The sequence below is a fragment of the Berghia stephanieae genome, chromosome 5 (genome assembly GCF_034508935.2).
Source record: "Berghia stephanieae isolate SIO BIC M18660-M18661 chromosome 5, UCSD_Bste_1.3, whole genome shotgun sequence".
NCBI lineage: Eukaryota > Metazoa > Mollusca > Gastropoda > Nudibranchia > Aeolidiidae > Berghia > Berghia stephanieae.
In genome coordinates, this window is record NC_088364.1 from 2,346,714 (window position 1) to 2,370,404 (window position 23,691).

The 23,691-nt window shown below is 38.5% G+C and overlaps 1 protein-coding gene across 1 annotated transcript in view; it reads left to right on the forward strand.

Moving 5' to 3' along the window:
- LOC144972239 (uncharacterized) overlaps positions 1-23,691 on the forward strand; it is a 318,601-nt gene that overhangs the window by 125,429 nt on the left and 169,481 nt on the right. Inside the window, exons 27-37 of the mRNA XM_078913282.1 lie at positions 5,350-5,486; positions 6,668-6,786; positions 7,850-8,041; positions 8,849-9,057; positions 10,234-10,376; positions 13,651-13,772; positions 14,467-14,655; positions 15,389-15,567; positions 21,487-21,611; positions 22,160-22,278; positions 22,759-22,950. Coding sequence (XP_078769408.1) covers positions 5,350-5,486; positions 6,668-6,786; positions 7,850-8,041; positions 8,849-9,057; positions 10,234-10,376; positions 13,651-13,772; positions 14,467-14,655; positions 15,389-15,567; positions 21,487-21,611; positions 22,160-22,278; positions 22,759-22,950 — 1,726 coding nt within the window. The remainder of the gene's footprint in view (positions 1-5,349; positions 5,487-6,667; positions 6,787-7,849; positions 8,042-8,848; positions 9,058-10,233; positions 10,377-13,650; positions 13,773-14,466; positions 14,656-15,388; positions 15,568-21,486; positions 21,612-22,159; positions 22,279-22,758; positions 22,951-23,691) is intronic.

Below are 23,691 nucleotides of genomic sequence, written 5' to 3' on the forward strand. Positions count from 1 at the left end.
TTCATTGATATCAAGAAATGGTGAGTATACTTTATTCTTTCTTGAAAAATGAATATTTTTCTATTTGAAATTAACCTGAAAAATATTTTTAATTGTTTAAAAAATTCAAATTGATGTTATCTGAGTTTTGTTACCCTAACACATGGTAGTAAATATAAGAGTAATAATCTACTTTTAATATAGCATTTATTTCACCGATTTGTAATGGCAGGTTTCTGCACAATGACTGTGTAAACACACCTTGTCTAATTCTTTGTTGGCTAACAAATAAATAGTCCGTATTCAGACAAAATCCAGAGACATAAGAACACGAGTCCAATGGTGATGATAACGTTGTTGTTGTTGTTGTTTTATGGTGATGATGATGATGATGATGATGATAGCGCAGTAATAGTAGTAATCGTAGTAGCAGTAGTAGTAGTAGTAGTAGTAGTAGTAGTAGTAGTAGTAGTAGTAGTAGTAGTAGTAGTAGTAGTAGAACACACACACACACACACACACGAGAGAGAGAGAGAGAGAGAGAGAGAGAGAGAGAGAGAGAGAGAGAGAGAGTGTGTGTGTGTGTGTGTATAAAACTCATGTACGCACATTTTTAGCACGGAACGATTTTTATTGCATTGAACTTTGAACCTATAGCTTTCACACCGATTTGCCATTCCGTCTTACGATTCGCACCTTCCCTCGATATTCTTCTACATCGCCCGTTGATACAGTCAACGGGCGTGAGAAAAGAGGGTACATAGATATATTATGACATCATCAAAAAGCGATGTAATCAAAGGTGGCGGATGATTGTGTAACCTCAAAAGCCCGGTGGACTGCGCTACAAGGCCGAACATTCGAGGGGATATGTGATTTGAGTGGGAGGGGCTTATTTGACTTTGCCGATGACCGACTGGTGGACGATTGAAATTATAATTGTCCTTTTTCAGCAGCCAGTTGGAAATTGGTAATTGTAAACATCTGATTGGCACTCCATGGATAGAAAGCAGTTTGGATGTCATGGGCTGAAATTTCTGGAGAGGTGGAGTAAATTTGAAATGAATTGAAAGTAATTTGGGGCGTTGTCTAGGTGTCAAATAAGACTCTCGCAGACCGGTGATAAATCAATTTTTTGGCCGCAAATGCTACAGTAAACTTCTTTCTCTATCTTATTTTTGCTAAAAATATTTCAGAGTGGGTATATAGGCGGATTCCATTTTGAATAACGGGCATTTAGAACTATATTTTAAAGGAAAATTATTACGTTATTATTATTAGCAGGCATCTAGGCGATCACTATCGTATTATTACTAACAATCAATAATATTATTATAACTCTTATTATTACAATTCTTCTTCTTCTTCTTCTTCTTCTTCTTATTTTTATTATTATTATCATCATCATCATCATCATCATCATCATCATCATCAATATCAATAATAACTAATGATTTTTTTTTCTTTACTCAGATGAATGGTCATGCTGAAAACAAGCATTGTCTCAATGCAAATGGACTCTGCCGAATAAGCTGTGAAAGGGCTCAAATGAGATATGTGGTTAAAAAACATTTCATGCAAACTGCTCCAGAATTAGCAAGTGAAGTTCCACCGGTGAAAAAAAAGAAAACAGAACGTTGGTTGATTAATTAGATGCTGTTTCTGTGACATGTAACAATCAGCTGTTCCTTAAAATAATCGTGAGGTTTTACGTATGTTAATAAAAAGTATAAAAATATGTTAAGATCTATACAAAGTTCAGAGGAATACTTATAACTTATTTTTACCTATGATTGTCAATTTATTTTAAAATAATAGTTCATTTTGATTATCTGATCATTAATCCTCCCCCCCCCCCCCTTCCGTCCTTTTCAATGCGTTTATCGCGATTTTTTATTGTCAAAAAATGGATATTATTTATTTTTTACTATTGTTATTATTATCATTATTATTATTATTATTATTATTATTATTATTATTATTATTATTATTATTATTATTATTATTATTATTATTAATATTATTATTATTATTATTATTAACAATAATAATAATATTGTTTTTATTACAGTGGTGATCAAGAGTAAGATAAATACACTGATATTTTATGATTATTACTAGTATTAGTATTACATCGATATCACGTTTTCAACTGATTCACAATTATCATTTCTGATATCCACGATGCTTCGGTTGTTCAATAAGCAGACCATTTTCAACAAATTTCCATTTTAAATAGTATTAGCTATCTGGTCGGCGTCCTTTTTTTTTGGTCGCAGCACTGGAGAGAGAGAGAGGAGAGAGAGAGAGAGAGAGAGAGAGAGAGAGAGAGAGAGAGAGAGAGAGAGAGAGAGAGAGAGAGAGAAAGTGTGTGTGTGTGTGTGTTGGTGTACATAAAACTAATTTATGCAACGTTTTACTACGAAACAGTTTTCATTTTACCACCTCAGTTTAATCTCTCATCAGTTCTCTCTGACAATTGAACTTTGAACCTACGTATAACTTTAACACAGCTACGTCATTCTATCTTCACGATTCGCACCTCACCGCGATATTCTTTTATGTTGACTCGTGGTACAGTCAACGGGTTTGAAAGAAGAAGATAGATATTGAGTGACATCATCAAAAGCAATGTGATCAAAGCTGGCGGATGGTTGTTACATCAAAGACCAGTGACTGGTCTACAAGGCCTATCATATTCGTGGGTATGTGTGATTTGAGTAGGAGGAGCTGTCTTGACTTTGCTGATGACCGAGTGGTGGACAATTGAAATTAGAATTGTCCTTATTCAGCAGCCAATTGGAAATGGGCAATTGTAAAAAGCTGATTGGACGCTCCATGGAAAGAAAGCGGTTTGAGGGACATGGAAGGAAAGTGCCGGAGAGCGTGGAGTGGAGAGGAGTCAATTATATTGAATGAATGATAGCAATTTGGGGCGTTGGGAAGTTAAATAAAACTCTCGGAGGCGATGAGTCAATTCTTTGGCCGCAAATGATTCAGTAAAATTCTTTATTCTTTCTTTCTTTCTATTTTTAATTCCTTTCTATCAGGGGGACATATTATAGGCGAATTCCATTTTTTTATAACGGGCATTTCGAAAGCTATTTTAAAGAGAAATTATTGCGTTTTTCCAAAATTAGCAGGCGTTTAGGTGATAGCCACAATATTATTTTCATGAAAATGATCATTATCATCATCATCATCATCATCATCATCATCATCATCATCATCATCATTATTATTATTATTATTATTATTATTATTATTATTATTATTATTACTATTATTACTATTATTATTATTTATTTTTATTATTATTATTATTATTATTATTATTATTATTATTATTATTATTATTATTATTATTATTATTATTATCATTATTATTATTATTATTATTATTGTTATCCTTATTATTATTGTAATTATTATCGTCATTATTATTATTATTATTATTATTATTACTATTATTACTATTATTATTATTTATTTTTATTATTATTATTATTATTATTATTATTATTATTATTATTATTATTATTATTATTATTATTATTATTATTATTATTATCATTATTATTATTATTATTATTATTGTTATCCTTATTATTATTGTAATTATTATCGTCATTATTATTATTATTATTATTATATTATTATTATTATTATTATTATTATTATTATTATTATTATTATTATTATTATTATTATTATTATTATTATTATTATATAGTTTACATCTATACAAACGTCAAAGGAATGCATATTACATATCTTTTCCTAAGAATTGTCAATTGCCATCACTAAAACCAGTTCGTTTTGATCATTTGATCAACAAACCCCTACAATTCGGTGATCACGCATTTTTTTTATTGCTGTCAAAAAAGGATATTGCTGTACAGGTGAGCGGATATCTCAACAATGCTTCATTACAAAACGACTTTGATTATATATTTCTACTCTGTGAATATTGATGATTATTGCAGTATTTCTCATTTATTTGTATAAACTCAGATAACTATGTAATTTTTGATTATATCGTTTGAAGTAATTAAAATTTCTGACCCATTTTTATGGTTATTTCCTATAAAATCTAATCCCAAATGATCTACTAAAATTATATCAAATAAAAGTATGTAAATCACTTGTTATGACTCTAAAATATCTTATTGCTTCATCTAATAGCATCTTTACTACGCTACTTTGAACTTGAGAAAAAAATCATCAAAATAGGAAAAATTGCTCAGTCTCCCTTTCGGCACAGGCCGTGACTCGCCATCTGTTATGAACTAGCGTCCGGCAAAATTTACCTGTCGAACTAAAGTGAAAGCAGTAAACGGCTGTGCACATATTAGGACCAGTTTGTAGAACAATGGCTTCACATATTAGGACCAGTTTGTAGAACAATTGCTTCTTATATAGGGACCAGTTTGTAGAACAATCGCTTCACATATTAGGACCAGTTTGTAGAACAATTGCTTCTTATATAGGGACCAGTTTGTAGAACAATCGCGTCACATATAGGGACCAGTTTGTAGAACAATGGCTTCACATATTAGGACCGGTTTGTAGAACAATTGCTTCTTATATAGGGACCAGTTTGTAGAACAATCGCTTCACATATAGAGACCAGTTTGTAGAACAATGGCTTCACATATTAGGACCAGTTTGTAGAACAATCGCGTCACATATAGGGACCAGTTTGTAGAACAATGGCTTCACATATTAGGACCAGTTTGTAGAACAATCGCTTCACATATTGGGACCAGTTTGTAGAACAATTGCTTCACATATAGGGACCAGTTTGTAGAACAATCGCTTCACATATAGGGACCAGTTTGTAGAACAATGGCTTCACATATAGGGACCAGTTTGTAGAACAATCGCTTCACATATAGGGACCAGTTTGTAGAACAATCGCTTCACATATTGGGACCAGTTTGTAGAACAATTGCTTCACATATAGGGACCAGTTTGTAGAACAATGGCTTCACATATAGGGACCAGTTTGTAGAACAATTGCTTCACATATAGGGAACAGTTTGTAGAACAATTGCTTCACATATAGGGACCAGTTTGTAGAACAATCGCTTCACAGGTAATGGGACCAAGACCGGATGCAGTTGAGATTTTTTACTGATCTCCCCCCCCCCCCCCCTGTCCAACCAGCAGTGATTCGGTACCTGGGTTGGTCAGTTTGCGATAGACTAGTATCTTATCCAAAGGGTAGCAAGCAATTTTTATTTTCACTTTTACGCTCTAGAAACTGGGATCAACGCCAGCTCCACAGGGATACTGGCTCTACTTATTACTACTTATCTGCTATAGCCCCCAGAGAATGAGGTTTTTGTTTACTGTGTAATTTTTCAGCTGGTGGGGGAATTGGGAGTCGATTGTGTCTCACCTGGTGGTGGAAAGTTTGAGGTCTGTACCAGATTCATCACTCCTCTTTGGGTATGTCAATGCCTTTGTGGACATTACACAGGGGCAGCTGGACGACAATACAGGTATTGGGCAAGGGTGGGGGGGCGAAGGAAAGTAACCACGATGGTGATGATGATAATTTCAATGGCAGTAATGATGATGGTGATGATGAAGATGATGATGATGATGATGATGATTATGATGCTGATAATGATTGTGGTAATTATTCACTAATGATAATAATAATCAAGATATAATCGGTTTGACAAAAGTTGAATGCAACAATGATGTAGTAATGTATAAGAAAATATTTATCATACACTTCGTGATGCATCTCTATGAGACAATACCTGGGTTTTTTGTTTTGTTTTTGTTTTAAATAAAAAACGTCAACTTCCAGGCACTTTAAACAGGGAAACCAGTTGTAGCAATTACACATTGAACACTTGACGATTCCAGGCACTTTAAACATGGAAACCAGTTGTAGCAATTACACATTGAACACTTGACGACTCACGGCATTTAATACAAGGAAACCAATTGTAGCAATTACAATGAAACTTGACGATTCAGGCACTTTAAACAGGGAAACCAGTTGTAGCAATTACACATTGAACACTTGACGATTCCAGGCACTTTAAACATGGAAACCAGTTGTAGCAATTACACATTGAACACTTGACGACACGTTGTTTGTCATGTATTTCATATCAACTCAATCTGCTATTATATTACAGTGAACCAGATCTAGGCATTAGAATGTAGGGTCAGTATGATCAAGGTTAACAACAATTGGATTATTTCTTGTGATAGCATTGTAGTACAAGCCACTTTGACAGTTAAGACCATGCCATGCCATGGAGTTTGAGTGCTTGATTGATCCATTGTCATACTGTTTGGAGTCAGTGGATCACAACTAAATAGACGGTAATTGATGAACAGCTGTCATTGTGGATGATTGATGAACAGCTGTCATTGTGGATGATTGATGAACAGCTGTCATTGTGGATGATTGATGAACAGCTGTCATTGTGGATGATTGATAAACAGCTGTCATTGTGGATGATTGATAAACAGCTGTCATTGTGGATGATTGATAAACAGCTGTCATTGTGGATGATTGATGAACAGCTGTCATTGTGGATGATTGATGAACAGCTGTCATTGTGGATGATTGATGAACAGCTGTCATTGTGGATGATTGATGAACAGCTGTCATTCTGGATGTGGTTAACTTTTATCTCTATCATTTATTAACTTTTAGGGGATTTCTTTGAGAAGTATCGCCAATTTCCCAACACAGCTCTTGTTGTCAATCTGATGAATAATGTCCCCGGTGCTATCCAGACTGTATTGTATACCATCCTTAGGCAATCACAGAAAGTAAGTTGTCTTCACTCAATCCGTATTCACACTATCATCATCATCATCATCATCATCAATCTCAAAATTATCATCATCATCGTCAATCTCAAAATCATTGCATATTGTTAACATTTCATTATTTTAGGCTTCCATTCCTCCACACTATGTGTGAGAGATAGATTGAATTAGTGATCTACATCACCCCTCACCCCCTCCATCCCCATATCCGTTTCTATTGTCGCTGGCAATTGTACTTTCTATGTCGGAATAAGACGACTTCATTTTCTTCTGTTGTGAGAGCGTGTATCTGTCTGTATGGTTGGCGCTGAAGAAACCAATGGTCTGGTTGTATTTCAGCGGCGTCCTCATTGGGCGCGGGCCCATGTCAGTCGGGCCTTGAAATCGTTTAGGTGTGGTGCCATGATGACCAGTTCATCCAGCCCATTCCACTCCGAGATAGTTCTAATGAAGTGCATTTTGACTTTGTAGAAATATTTATTTTTCTGTTAGAAGTGACAGTTTTTTTTCTTGTAAATTTTCTCATTGTTGGTTCTCAATGTAATTCCATGCTTGTGTTTCTGTGAACCTTAGACTGGCCTCATGGATAGATTGCGGTTGGGATTTAATCGTGTGCTGTCTTTGAATTTGTTTTTCTTTTCATAAGCTGCCTGTGAAAAAATTTATTCCATTCATTGATGAACTCCAGATTTTTCAAACTTTCCTATGTTGCTTGTGTGTCATCTTCATTTTCCTAGGGGCTGATATGACCTAAAACTATTTTAAGCACTACTAAAACTGTTAAAACTAAACTGAACTTTACAATTATTGAACATTTTAAACATTATTAAACTGTTAAAATTGAACTGAACCTTACAGTTGTTGAACATTTTAAACACTATTTAAACTGTTAAAATTGAACTGAACCTTACAATTATTGAACATTTTAAGCACTATTTAAACTGTTAAAATTGAACTGAACCTTACAGTTGTTGAACATTTTTGAGTGTTGTTCCTTTATATATGAGTCACATTTATTCCCTTTATCTTTCTTTTCATTGAACATTTTTGTTTGCATATCCAGCTAGAAGCATGGACCGAGGCCCTAGAGTCTTGGGATGGATTCTGTATGACCCCATCAGATGACATCTTCTCAGTGCCTCCTGGTCTGCAATTCAACATGACCAATTTCAAGGACAAGTTGTGCAGCACAGATGGAGATGAACTGGTCAAGGAGTTAGGACAATCCCAAAGGATGGACAAAATTGATGGACTGGTCAGTCTAACAGTTTTTACTCTTGACTATAGAATAGCATACCATGCCAGTTTTATTTTGACCATGAGGTAGAGACACGATAAAGATCTGAAAAACGGTGAATGAAACAATGCCTGGCAAAGCAAGGAAGAAAAATATAAGAAATAGACTGTCCCAGAAAATCAGCACGTCTTGACTAGGGATCGAACCTCAGACCTCCTGATTACTGGTCAGATGTGCTACCATTACACCAGACCTGCCAACCTGTACCATTTTGCGTATTTTAGTACGGTTTTTGGACCCAAGTACATATATATATATAGGTTTTGACTTTAATTTATTTAAACAAGATTTTGGGTGATTGAATTTCCATTTTATGTTTGCCAAGTGCCTTAGTGCGGCTATGTGGTCTTGTGGTATGACACTCGCTTTTGGATTGGAAGGTCCTGAGTTCGAGCCTCACTCGGCGCATAGTTGAGTCCTTAGAAAAGGCTCTTTATTCACATTCTCTCACTGTACTCAGGTGTAAAATGAGTACCTGGCCGTTAACAGCGTTGTCTCTGTCCGAAAAAATGTATTGTCTCCTAACAGGGGTCATGTCCCATCCTACATGTTAAGTGTTGCTATTGGCCAGGGACCCCTTGTAAAGCGCTTTGAGCATGTTTAGTGGATATTGCGTTATATAAAATCTCCTTTATTCATTAAAATTTTTTTTTTTTTTTAAAAACATTGTATGAAATGATCACAGCACAACAATTAATTGTCTAATTATGTTTGTCATGTTTGTTATAACTATGCACGGGTATGTCATTTCTATTTTCTCCACAGTTTGATGAAAATTCACCTGTGACAAGCAATGCAACATCAACTGAAAATAAACTGAGACACTTGTTGGAGACATTTACCCATCAGACAACAACGGGGTCTGGTGATGACATGGCAGAGAGTTTCACTCTGAGACTTTTTAACGAGACTGTGTGGGATGAAGTGTTCAAGAGGATGGAGACTTGGTTGAATGACACAGCCACTGAAGTCATGTAAGAAATTCATTGTTACAATCTGTCATTGTGTGTGGCTTGAATGGCACAGCCACTGGAGTCATGTAAGAAATAATAACCCATCTGTCATTGTGTGTGGCTTGAATGACACAGCCACTGAAGTCATGTAAGAAATAATAACCCATCTGTCATTGTGTGCGGCTTGAATGACACAGCCACTGAAGTCATGTAAGAAATGATAACCATCTGTCATGTGTGTGGCTTGAATGACACAGCCACTGAAGTCATGTAAGAAATGATAACCCATCTGTCATTGTGGTGGCTTGAATGGCACAGCCACTGGAGTCATGTAAGAAATGATAACCCATCTGTCATTGTGTGTGGCTTGAATGACACAGCCACTGAAGTCATGTAAGAAATGATAACCCATCTGTCATTGTGTGTGGCTTGAATGACACAGCCACTGAAGTCATGTAAGAAATGATAACCCATCTGTCATTGTGTGTGGCTTGAACCAGATTTTAATTAAACTACTGAACTTTAAGGTTAAATGATGGAAGAATTTAGATATATTTGACCATTGACATCAATCTGCTGATATCTCGAGTGGATACAATTGTCACATTAAATATTGATTACAAGAAGCTACATTCATTGTTATTATTGTTATTTTTATTATTGTCATCATTATTATTATTATTATTATTATTATTATTATTATTATTAGTATTATTATTATCATCATCATCAACATCAACATCATCATTATTAGTATTATTATTACTGTTATTATTATTATTACTATTACTATTATTATTATTGTTGTTGCCATTGACTGAACATTGAGAAAAACTTTTCATCAAGTAACAAAGTGTAAATAGAATATTTATAAACCTTTTTTTTTTGCAAAGGGATTTCCACTTATTAACATAAAAAGGATAGAATGGCAACGTAAGTTCGGGTTTTACTTTCATTGAACTATAGTCTGATTTCAGTTGGCTATGAAAAAGGGTTTGTTTTTTAACACAATTCTTCCACTTGGGGGCATTTGTGAGTATCCATGTTTTTGACTGTGGGTCGAGTATTACTAGAGACAGCAGGTTATCAAGTCACTAGTAAAAGCGCTTTGAGCACATTACATTTAGTGGATATTTCACCATACAAAAGCTCCAGTTTTAGATGATTCCAGCCTATTCCATGTCCATTGAATTCCAGGTCTCCAGTTGATATCACTGACATGATTGCTACAAACCTGAACAGCTCCATAGCTGGGATGTCACCGGAAGTGGCAGAAATGATCACCAAGGGATTGGCTGTGGCAGACGTTGTTGTGGGAGAACTCATCTACATCTTAAACAGTAATGGACGGCATCTAGTTTGCTGTGGAGTTTGGATTTAGTATTATTGAACAAAAATGAATAGAACAGCTTCCAAATAGAATAATATACCTAACGCGGAACGTTTTGGGCTCAAATCCCTTCTTCAGCTAATGATAAAAACAATAAAAACATTGATACACCACTTAAAATCCAGACAGACGGCATCACAATATTTGGCACAGATAACTTACTGCAAGTAACAGGATCTTTTCATGTCAGGTTTGTTTATAGTTCAGGATTCTTTTACTTGTAGATAACTGTGCCAAATATTGCTATGCTGTCTGTGATGCATTCATGTTTTCACTCATTTGGTTGTTGGCTGAGCTCAAAACAATCTGTGTTGGGTATTTTGTTGGATTCTATTCATTTTTGTTTATTCCTTTTTACTGTTCTCAGCCTCTATCAGCTGAGTATCACATTGATTTAGTGTTGAATGTTCAATATGTATTCCAAATCCTATAGTAGTAATTGAGAGCCATTTGGCTAATGGGGTCAGAGGTTATCCCATATCCGGTAGCCTTAAACAGATAATAACTATTGTTTTCTATCCTTTGGATAAAACTATTTTTATTGCAAAGTACTTACTGTCGTGGACAAGAGAAGATAAAGTTAGAAATGAACAAATTCCAAGGTTGACTGAGGTGAAGAATGTATCAATAAAGATGAGAGAAGATAGATTGAAATGGTTCGGACATGTTAAGACACGAGAGAGGGAGCATGTGGGAAGGAAAGTATTGGATACACAGTTAGTGGGAAAGAGAAAAAAGAGACGCTCAAAGACTTGATGGATGGATAGGGTAAAGGACGATATGAAAGAACTGGGCCTGGAGGAAGATGATGCTATGAACCGAGATGCATGGAGATGTGGCATTCATTATGGCAGCCCTGCAAAATGCAGGATAAGCTGAAAGAAGAAGAAGATAACTGACTGCCAAGTCTAATAGACCCAGATACCAAATTGCTGTTGGGGATAAAGTGGGGTTGGGGGGGGGGGGGGGGGGATGGTGGTCAATGGTGAGAGTGATCCATTACTAAGCTATTAGGACTCCATTTCTCGTCTGTGGTGGGACAGAATACTTTGGATGTGGAAGCTATGAAGTAAGGAACATGTGAAACAGGATTAGGACTTTGGGATGGAAATGGGTTTGTATAGTTGATGACTAGTCCATGGTAAATATTGTACACAAATGATTAGAAAAGTATGTAGACATATGGACAGGGAGAGTGCTAGAACTGAGACATAGTTATCTAATACTCTGAGAATGAGCTCTTCTATTGTTTTATCTGTTGACTCAAATCATTCCTTGTTGCATATTTTGTTCAAGCCTGTAAATCTTCCGACAGTACGATTTTGATCAATTCTGACATTACAAAAAAACAGAAAAAAAACAAACATTCGTAACGTCAAAAGACAGAACCAACTAAAAAGAAAATCAAAGAGATTTATTTCACGACTCGAAAAAATCAGTTTTTATTCCGTTTTGAGTGCCGACTTAAATTTTTTTATTAAAATAAGAAACTTTTTATTTGTTGGCGTCAAAGACAAACTAGTCAGCTAGGTATAGTATCATTCCATCTTGTCAATTATCACCACCTCCACATTCCACGGACGTGCACATATTCACTGTCTACTGCCCACTGTGCTGCCCGCACGTAGTGTCGGTCGCTGACAGTGTCTCTCGTTCTTGTGGCGTCGCGAGTCATCGAACACACGCGTAGTAGTAATCAACTAACACACACAGCGGGTCGTTTCTCTCTATTTTGCTACTGACACACACATTTCTCAGCCTGACTTATCTCTGGTTCTAGGATTCTTTGTTTCTGTTTGAAAGCCAACTGGAATGGTGAATGCGAAATAAATCATTTTCTTTGAAATATATATTTTTCTTCTTAGCGACTCAGCAGAAGTATTCTTTCCTCCTTCCAAACAACTGCACCTCCTCCTCCTCCTTCTTCTTCTTCTTCTTCTTCTTCTTCTTCTTCTTCTTCTTCTTCTTCTTCTTCTTCTTCTTCTTCTTCTTCTTCTTCTTCTTCTTCTTCTTCTTCTTCTTGATATATTGAATCTGACTACCAATCGTCTCGACCCACAAGACTGACACAATGAAATGTCTGCCTCATTACAACATGTAAAATGTAGTCAGTGAACAAATTTCCTCTATTCCCCTCCCTGATATTTCAATCAATTACATGTAAAAAAAAAAAAAGAACCCGTTTCCAAATACCGCCCTCAACCAGGGAAAAAATGGCAATTGATTGTAGCATTACTTTCCAATCTGTATCTGTGATGAATGGTACAGACAGGTCATTTGACATTGATGTAGTCATTCATTTGTTTTGGCTTAACTGTTATTATCGTCGATGTTGTGGTTGGCAGCTGCGATTCATTTTTTGGTAAAATACTAGATAGAAAATACCAGGTTAATTTGATTTCAGACAAAAAGTTTTGTGATTGATAAAAATGGATGAAAATGTAAAAATTAGACATTGCATCAATAGGAAATTGGTGTCTGCCCCATGCATCTTTGATGGAAAGATGGATAAATTGTGAAGACAATTCAACCCCAATCCAGAGATAGTAAGGAGTGACAGAGATGAGCGAGGATGGAAAGGAACTTTATAGATTGAATGACTGGTTAGACAAATGGAAGGAAGACTCTTTATTTAAACTGGCTGTTGACCTGCAATGACAAACTGTGTGTGACTGTGTGCTGTGATAGACAGACACGTACTGACTCTGTGACTGTGTGCTGTGATAGACAGACACGTACTTACTCTGTGATTGTGTGCTGTGATAGACAGACACGTACTTACTCTGTGACTGTGTGCTGTGATAGACAGACACGTACTTACTCTGTGACTGTGTGCTGTGATAGACAGACACATACTTACTCTGTGACTGTGTGCTGTGATAGACAGACACGTACTTACTCTGCGACTGTGTGCTGTGATAGACAGACACGTACTTACTCTGCGACTGTGTGCTGTGATAGACAGACACGTACTTACTCTGCGACTGTGTGCTGTGATAGACAGACACGTACTTACTCTGCGACTGTGTGCTGTGATAGACACGTACTTACTCTGCGACTGTGTGCTGTGATAGATAGACACGTACTTGCTGAATAAGAAAAGGATATTTGAGACAGATTTTTGAACAGGAAATTTTTGATCTCTTTCCAAGATGCTATTTACACAACAACAAATTGATAAGGTGATAGAATATATTGTCTAGGATTCTCTTCTCCATCCACAGGCAACTCCCTAGATCAAGCCTTCCATGAAGTAGCCAGCATGAAACCTTTCATCTACCTTCTCAACTCTGTCCCTGAATTGATTCTCACAGTATTCCACACGGCTACTTTCCATTCCGATGTGGTAAGGATTGGGATTCACTCTTAGCATAGCAAACCTTTTCATACATTCATTGTAGACTAGTTGTTATTCGTTGTTGTTAGAAGTGGTCTATCACTAGCATACTATCTTCTCTTTATAAAGGCCCTGAGTTTGGTATATATATATCACCTCATACAGTCCAATTAATTATTTATGTACTATCACTCTTACGATATCCGCCATTGTCAATAGTCAGTTACTTATTCATACTTGAGTCTAACAAGGTTGTGCCGTATGTAAAGTGCTTCATTGCAAGATGATTAGTACCCATCTGGTCATTGACCTCACTCAACATTGCTTGAATGTAAAGCAAGACAAGAGTTGGTATGAGTGGGTCAATGACTAAGATTGTACGGGAGAGTCCCAATGGTCTTGTGGTATACCACTCATCTGTGGGTTTGTGAGTCCATGGAAAAGGTTTGATAATCACATTGTTTCACCAGACTTAAATGTCACATGAGTATCTATGTCAGAACCTAACAGGCATCACATCTCCTCCTTCATGTTAAGTGTTGCTGTTGGCTTGGTACCCCTTGTAAAGCACGGTGAGCACATTGAGTGGATGTTGTGCCATATCAATGATCCAAAATGAAGAGTTGCGTAATGCATTTATCATTGTGAATCGGTTGGAATAAGCTTTTTCACTCACTGGGTATTCATGCATTTCTATCCCCAGATTGTGACAAAACTGGAAGCGGTGAAGTCTTTTGAAGAATTCTGTGTCAACCATCCTGAGGAAATTCTCCATGTCCCACCTAAAGTAACATTTGATGTCAACCAATGGATGGACACGCTGTGTTCTATCAATGCCACCTTACTGGATCAGCTCATGCAATACAAGACAGCCAAACACATCCATGACATTGTCAGTTAGACTTCTCTGCCATTTCAATGTACTTTTTTTAAAATATGCATGCGCCGTTGAAATTTTTTCTGACCTCCCTGTCCAGTCAGCAGTGATTGGCTAGCTGGATCTATTAGATCAAGCAGAAAGTACTTTGTTGATAGAACAGCATCCGATCCAAAGGGTAGTCAGTAATTGTTATTTTATGTTTAAATCTATATAAGCCAGGAGAAAGTCTTATGGCTTTGATGACTACTTTTACTATTTATTTGAAATTGTAATGGGGGTCCTGATAGTTCAGTTGGTAAAGCAATTATTGCCTCACAAGAAATGGAACTGGTGTTGGCAATGGTTACCCTTGGACCATCCGGCAGTGCGTGGGTAGATGGCTCTATAGAAGGAATGAAATTGACTTCTCTCAGCTCTTTGTTATTGTTTTTAGATAGCCATTTTAATGATTATTACTCACTAAATTCTATCAATCAGACTATAAACGCTTAAGATTACCTGGCGGATGTTATAAGTATTTTAGCGAAATGCATAGCATCAGTTCGATAATATGGAGAGTACAATGCGACAGACTAATGTCTTTTCCACAGGGTAGCAAGCAAATATCACTGTCCACATGCAATATGTCATCACTTAAAATAGAGCATTGTATTTGTAAGTAAATACAGACTTTTAAATTGAGCACGTCTGTGCTTAAATAACAACTACTTATCATAAATGAATTTGGTTTCCCATCATCCATCAGGTTGAAAATTCCTTGAAGAAGCCGGTAAATCTGACAGAGTTGCTGGATAAAACAGAGAGGCTGATAGATCAATTCCAGAAGGAAATCCCTTTGAATGAACGTGTCTTTGACCCCAGTGTGTGGGAGGCTGTCATAGACAATGTCGACTCGTGGAAGGAGGAGTTTGGTTCACAGTTTGAGTAAGGACATTATTCTAGCTCTTACCTTGGAATAAATACCCTATCATTTCTTACTAAAAACCTAATTGTTGAATAGTGGTCTGAACCGGTTGTACCTAAAGTTTTTCAACAGTTACACAAGATTTGATCTCATTTTAAAAGCTTCAGTAGAGGGTGACAAGATGGCTTATAATATTCTTTTGGTTTGTTTAAATAGAAAATGGGGAATTCCAGGTGGATGGGCCTTGCCTTTTTGATTTGTTTTGAGGAAACAAATATGTTCTGAAATGATCATGATAGATAACTTGAATTCTTGCAAAAGAAAGCCAATTATAACTTATTGCTTTCAAAATGGTTGTAAATTTATTCCATTTGTTATTTTTGCGATCTATTAACACACAAGATGGTGGTGCTTAGTGGTGTGCTAAAAATAACACATTCAATATGTCCACAGTCATGATAGAATCCTGTAACACAGGCTTGTTGAATAATCTAGATATAACACATTCAATATGTCCACAGTCATGATAGAATCCTATAACACAGGCTTGTTGAATAATCTAGATATAACACATTCAATATGTCCACAGTCATGATAGAATCCTATAACACAGGCTTGTTGAATAATCTAGATATAACACATTCAATATGTCCACAGTCATGAAAGAATCCTATAACAAAGGCTTGTTGAATAATCTAGATATAACACATTCAATATGTCCACAGTCATGATAGAATCCTATAATACAGGCTTGTTGAATAATCTAGATATAACACATTCAATATATCCACAGTCATGATAGAATCCTGTAACAAAGGCTTGTTGAATAATCTAGATATAACACATTCAATATATCCACAGTCATGATAGAATCCTGTAACAAAGGCTTGTTGAATAATCTAGATATAACACATTCAATATATCCACAGTCATGATAGAATCCTGTAACAAAGGCTTGTTGAATAATCTAGATATAACACATTCAATATATCCACAGTCATGATAGAATCCTGTAACAAAGGCTTGTTGAATAATCTAGATATAACACATTCAATATGTCCACAGTCATGATAGAATCCTATAACACAGTTTTGTTGAATAATCTAGATATAACACATTCAATATGTCCACAGTCATGGTAGAATCCTATAACACAGGCTTGTTGAATAATCTAAATATAACACATTGTCCTTGTTGGTACATGTAAATTCTGAACAGTCCTAAAAGCTGTGGATGTGAAGAATTATCAAACACAAATGAATATCAAGTTTCCAACACAAACAATATGGAGGGCAATATAACTCTGTCGTATTTTGGAAAAAACACGTATTTAAAAGTTTGGCCAGAAAATGTTTACTTCAAATGTTGACAAATTAAAATGGCCTTCACTTTGGCAAAAACTCCCCAACCTGTGGTGTACGATGGCCTTCACCTTGTCAAAAACTCCCCAACCTGTGGAGGTGTGCGATGGCCTTCACCTTGTCAAAAACTCCCCAACCTGTGGAGGTGTGGGATGGCCTTCACCTTGTCAAAAACTCCCCAACCTGTGGAGGTGTGCGATGGCCTTCACCTTGTCAAAAACTCCCCAACCTGTGGAGGTGTGCCATGGCCTTCACCTTGTCAAAAACTCCCCAACCTGTGGAGGTGTGCGAGGGCCTTCACCTTGTCAAAAACTCCCCAACCTGTGGAGGTGTGCGAGGGCCTTCACATTGTCAAAAACTCCCCAACCTGTGGAGGTGTGCGATGGCCTTCACCTTGTCAATAACTCCCCAACCTGTGGAGGTGTGGATGGCCTTCACCTTGTCAAAAACTCCCCAACCTGTGGAGGTGTGCGATGGCCTTCACCTTGTCAAAAACTCCCCAACTTGTGGAGGTGTGCGATGGTCTTCACCTTGTCAAAAACTCCCCAACCTGTGGAGGTGTGCGATGGCCTTCACCTTGTCAAAAACTCTCCAACCTGTGGAGGTGTGCCATGGCCTTCACCTTGTCAAAAACTCCCCAACCTGTGGAGGTGTGCCATGGACTTCACCTTGTCGAAAACTCCCCAACCTGTGGAGGTGTGCGATGGCCTTCACCTTGTCAAAATCTCCCCAACCTGTGGAGGTGTGCGATGGCCTTCACCTTGTCAAAAACTCCCCAACCTGTGGAGGTGTGCGATGGCCTTCACCTTGTCAAAAACTCCCCAACCTGTGGAGGTGTGCGATGGCCTTCACCTTGTCAAAAACTCCCCAACCTGTGGAGGTGTGGATGGCCTTCACCTTGTCAAAAACTCCCCAACCTGTGGAGGTGTGCGATGGCCTTCACCTTGTCAAAAACTCCCCAACCTGTGGAGGTGTGCCATGGCCTTCACCTTGTCAAAAACTCCCCAACCTGTGGAGGTGTGCATGGCCTTCACCTTGTCAAAAACTCCCCAACCTGTGGAGGTGTGCGATGGCCTTCACCTTGTCAAAAACTACCCCAACCTGTGGAGGTGTGCGATGGCCTTCACCTTGTCAAAACTCCCAACCTGTGGAGGTGTGGATGGCCTTCACCTTGTCAAAAACTCCCCAACCTGTGGAGGTGTGCGATGGCCTTCACCTTGTCAAAAACTCCCCAACCTGTGGAGGTGTGCGATGGCCTTCACCTTGTCAAAAACTCCCCAACCTGTGGAGGTGTGCGATGGCCTTCACCTTGTCAAAAACTCCCCAACCTGTGGAGGTGTGCATGGCCTTCACCTTGTCAAAAACTCCCCAACCTGTGGAGGTGTGCGATGGCCTTCACCTTGTCAAAAACTCCCCAACCTGTGGAGGTGTGCGATGGCCTTCACCTTGTCAAAAACTCCAACTGTGAGTGTGCGATGCCTTCACCTGCAAAACTCCCAACCTGTGGAGGTGTGCGATGGCCTTCACCTTGTCAAAAACTCCCCAACCTGTGGAGGTGTGCGATGGCCTTCACCTTGTCAAAAACTCCCCAACCTGTGGAGGTGTGCGATGGCCTTCACCTTGTCAAAAACTCCCCAACCTGTGGAGGTGTGCGATGGCCTTCACCTTGTCAAAAACTCCCCAACCTGTGGAGGTGTGCGATGGCCTTCACCTTGTCAAAAACTCCCCAACCTGTGGAGGTGTGCGATGGCCTTCACCTTGTCAAAAACCCCCCAACCTGTGGAGGTGTGCGATGGCCTTCACCTTGTCAAAAACTCCCCAACCTGTGGAGGTGTGCCATGGCCTTCACCTTGTCAAAAACTCCCCAACCTGTGGAGGTGTGCGATGGCCTTCACCTTGTCAAAAACTCCCCAACCTGTGGAGGTGTGCGATGGCCTTCACCTTGTCAAAAACTCCCCAACCTGTGGAGGTGTGCGATGGCCTTCACCTTGTCAAAAACTCCCCAACCTGTGGAGGTGTGCGATGGCCTTCACCTTGTCAAAAACTCCCCAACCTGTGGAGGTGTGCGATGGCCTTCACCTTGTCAAAAACTCCCCAACCTGTGGAGGTGTGCGATGGCCTTCACCTTGTCAAAACTCCCAACCTGTGGAGTGTGTCGATGGCCTTCACCTTGTCACCTTGTCAAAAATCCCCAACCTGTGGAGGTGTCGATGGCCTTCACCTTGTCAAAAACTCCCCAACCTGTGGAGGTGTGCGATGGCCTTCACTTGTCAAAAACTCCCCAACCTGTGGAGGTGCGATGGCCTTCACCTTGTCAAAAACTCCCCAACCTGTGGAGGTGTGCATGGCCTTCACCTTGTCAAAAACTCCCCAACCTGTGGAGGTGTGCCATGGCCTTCACCTTGTCAAAAACTCCCCAACCTGTGGAGGTGTGCGATGGCCTTCACCTTGTCAAAAACCCCCAACCTGTGGAGGTGTGCGATGGCCTTCACCTTGTCAAAAACTCCCAACCTGTGGAGGTGTGCGATGGCCTTCACCTTGTCAAAAACTCCCCAACCTGTGGAGGTGTGCGATGGCCTTCACCTTGTCAAAAACTCCCAACCTGTGGAGGTGTGCGATGGCCTTCACCTTGTCAAAAAACTCCCCAACCTGTGGAGGTGTGCGATGGCCTTCACCTTGTCAAAAACTCCCCAACCTGTGGAGGTGTGCGATGGCCTTCACCTTGTCAAAAACTCCCAACCTGTGGAGGTGTGCGATGGCCTTCACCTTGTCAAAAACTCCCCAACCTGTGGAGGTGTGCGATGGCCTTCACCTTGTCAAAAAACTCCCCAACTGTGGAGGTGTGCGATGGCCTTCACCTTGTCAAAAAACTCCCCAACCTGTGGAGGTGTGCGATGGCCTTCACCTTGTCAAAAACTCTCCCAACCTGTGGAGGTGTGCGATGGCCTTCACCTTGTCAAAAACTCCCCAACCTGTGGAGGTGTGCGATGGCCTTCACCTTGTCAAAAACTCCCCAACCTGTGGAGGTGGTTGACGAGTGAGGCCTTACACTTGTCAAAAACTCCCCAACCTGTGGAGGTGTGCGATGGCCTTCACCTTGTCAAAAACTCCCCAACTGTGAGGTGTGCGATGGCCTTCACCTTGTCAAAAACTCCCCAACCTGTGGAGGTGTGCGATGGCCTTCACCTTGTCAAAAACTCCCCAACCTGTGGAGGTGTGCGATGGCCTTCACCTTGTCAAAAACTCCCCAACCTGTGGAGGTGTGCGATGGCCTTCACCTTGTCAAAAACTCCCCAACCTGTGGAGGTGTGCGATGGCCTTCACCTTGTCAAAAACTCCCAACCTGTGGAGGTGTGCATGGCCTTCACCTTGTCAAAAACCCACCTGTGAGGTGTCATGCTTACCTTGTCAAAACTCATTGTGTTGCATGCTTCACTTTCAAAAACCTCCTACCTGTGAGTAGCGTGGCCTTATTGCAAAAATCCCACTGTGGAGTTGACATGGCTTACCTTAAAACTCCCCAACTGTGGAGGTGCTGCAGTGAGCTACCTTGAAAACAACTTGGAGGGTGATGCTTACTTGCAAAACTCCACGGACTCTACGCAATCATGTAGTTTGCATTGTCCGTCATCAAGCTAGATCTTTTGAATTTGTCTGCCTTCACTTTCAACAACAGTCCGTGATCAGATACGGTGCTTGATATGACTACAAGTCTCTTGACGTAGCACATAAGGACTTGCCATAAGAGCATATTAGGGCCCAAACGTAAAATAAAGTTGCTAGTATTCCGTACGGACCGAATATTTACGCACATATAGGTCTCCCAATTTTGTAGTTTGAGTTGTAGGCAATACACTTTCAGTATTGAAAATATGTTTACATAAAATCTAACAGTTGCAGAAATAATAATATAAGGCTAAATTATTATGAAAATCAGGCTCCGAATAATTCTCGTTTTGTTCACACCAGCGCAATAATTTGCTCTGGTCTAAAAATAGATAGACTGTAACTTTTGATAAATTTTAGAAAATTTTACCTTTTGTTCCATAAAATATCCATATCTAGACATTATTTGATGCATGATCGAGTATTTATGAATATGTGTTTCTTTTGCCACCTAACAGCCAAATTTTAAAGGTTATTTTTTTCTATTATTTACATTGGAACGTGAGCTGTCAAGACAGGAACATGTGGTTTGCCACGTGCTTCTCGATCTTTGTTTACGTTTGGGGCACCTAACTTTACTGCTCTATATACCCCAAAGGGGAAACAACTATAATATACGACAAGGGCCATGTACTAACCAATATATCGGTAACAAATATAATTAACATCAAAAAATAGGGTCTAATAAGGGGACATCATTCATAACAAACTAACTCAATGAAAATATTATCTGATTATCTTCCTTTGATCATTCACACAATCATTCTATAAATTATAAATAAAAGTCAATCATTACACAACTTGGTTCAGATCTTTATCATTCATACTTTGTCTGATTTAAATAATCCTGACAAATAAATAATGACAAGCACTGACTAATTGACTGTTCTATAACGATGTCTTCTATACCAGACTATTGACTCAAATTGAAAACAGTGTGATCACAATCCTGCAAAGTGCCCCAGATACCAAACAGGTTCTACACTACTTGGATGCCATTCTAGACCTGGTTGGAACACCTCTGCAAGATTCTCAAGGTTGATACATATTAGATTATTTTTAAAAGAAATAAATAAGCTCTTATATAGCGCAATATCCACCAAACACGCTCAAAGCGCTTTACAAAGGGTCCCTAACCAACAGTAACACGCAACATGTAGAACGTGACATGACGCCTGCTAGGCAATATTACATTTTTTTTGTGATAGTGAAGGTGGTGGTTGATGATGATGATGATGATGACGACGACGACGACGACGACAACGACGACGACGATGATGATGATGATGATGATGATGATGATGATGATGATGATGATGATGACGATGATGATGATGATGATGATGATGATGATGACGACGATGATGATCATTTTAGACTTGTGAGACTCTTAGCACATCTGGATTGTTACAATACAGAAATTTACATATTTTTGTTTGTATGTTTGTGTGTGTGTGTGTGTATTTCCAGTGGCTTTTGGTGTGAAAATAGATTGCCTAATCTCATAGCCTAAATAAATTGTATATATATATATATATATATATAATATGTATGTATGTATGTGTATTTCTGTTTGTATTTCCAGTTGACGTGAAGCAGGCATTTGATGGATTCCCATCTATAAAGACTGTACTCCTTCTCTTAGACCGTTCACCTGAAATGATCGAGACTGTTCTCTACACTCTCTTCACACAACCACACAAGGTATTCCTAATACACCACACCATTCCTTATCAACTTTTGGACAGAAAACGGATCTCACTTCAATAAACATTCTTAAACCTGAGGCTTCAAACAAATTATAAACACGCCTCAGGTTCGATCATTTTGCCAACTTGAGGCTTTGTTTAATTGAAAGACATTCCAAGTTTTGTGGAAGTCTCAGGTTATTATAATAATAATGATAATAATAATAATAATAATAATAATAATAATAATAATAATTATTATTATTATTATTATTATTATTATTATTATTATTATTATTATTATTATTATTATTATTATTATTATTATATTTATTATTATTATTGTTATTATTATTATTATTATTATTATTATTATTATTATTATTATTATTATTATTATTATTATTATTTTTATAATTAGTAACTTGTAGAAAAATAGACACGATAATAAAAAGTAAATCCAAGAATGGCTAAAATTGATTTCCAAATCTTCCAGATGGCTGCGTGGAGTCTTGCCCTTCAGTCGTGGACAACATTTTGTTCTACACCTCCATCTGACATCATGATGGTCCCACCTGGCAGCAAGTTTAATGTTACAGCTTACCTGGCCGAAATGTGCACCATTAACTTGGACAGGCTAGTCACTGAACTCAATGAGTTTGAAGGAGGCCAGAGATTGATGCAAATTGTAAGATTTCTTCTGTGTCTGGGTGGGTTCCTGACCTCCCATATGGGCAGGGAGGTACTTACTGTGTCTTCTATCCCCCTGTATCCTGGGTGGGGTTCCTGACCTTCCAAATGGGCAGGGAGGTACTTACTGTGTGTTCTATCCCCCTGTATCCTGGGTGGGGTTCCTGACCTCCCAAATGGGCAGGGAGGTACTTACTGTGTCTTCTATTCCCCTGTATCCTGGGTGGGGTTCCTGACCTCCCAAATGGGCAGGGAGGCACTTACTGCGTCTTCTATCCCCCTGTATCCTGGGTGGGGTTTCTGACCTCCCAGTGGGCAGGGAGGCACTCACTGTGTCTTCTATCCCCCTATATCTGTTTTCCAACTTGCTTTTTGTCTTTGTCTTGGAATATGATTTATTGGTTTTGTCCTGGCTCTGGCCAGGTACCCTGGCTGAGAGGGAAACAGTCAAATGTATAGATAATTTTGGGAGATGATATTATTTTCCTTGTAGATCATCTCTCTATTATGTATTGGTATATATGTTGTTTTGAATGTATAATGTGCGCATTTGAGTGTGTTCCTCTTAGTGGGATCTTGTACTTGTGTCTGGGTGAGACTTTTAGGTGATCTCAAACTAAGTACACTGATAGTAGTATGCTCTTGGAATCTACATCTGTTTCTATTTGTACCTTTCCCCTTTGTCATACTTTTTCTTGAAAGCTTTAATTGTAAATCTATAATCTTTTGACTATTCAAT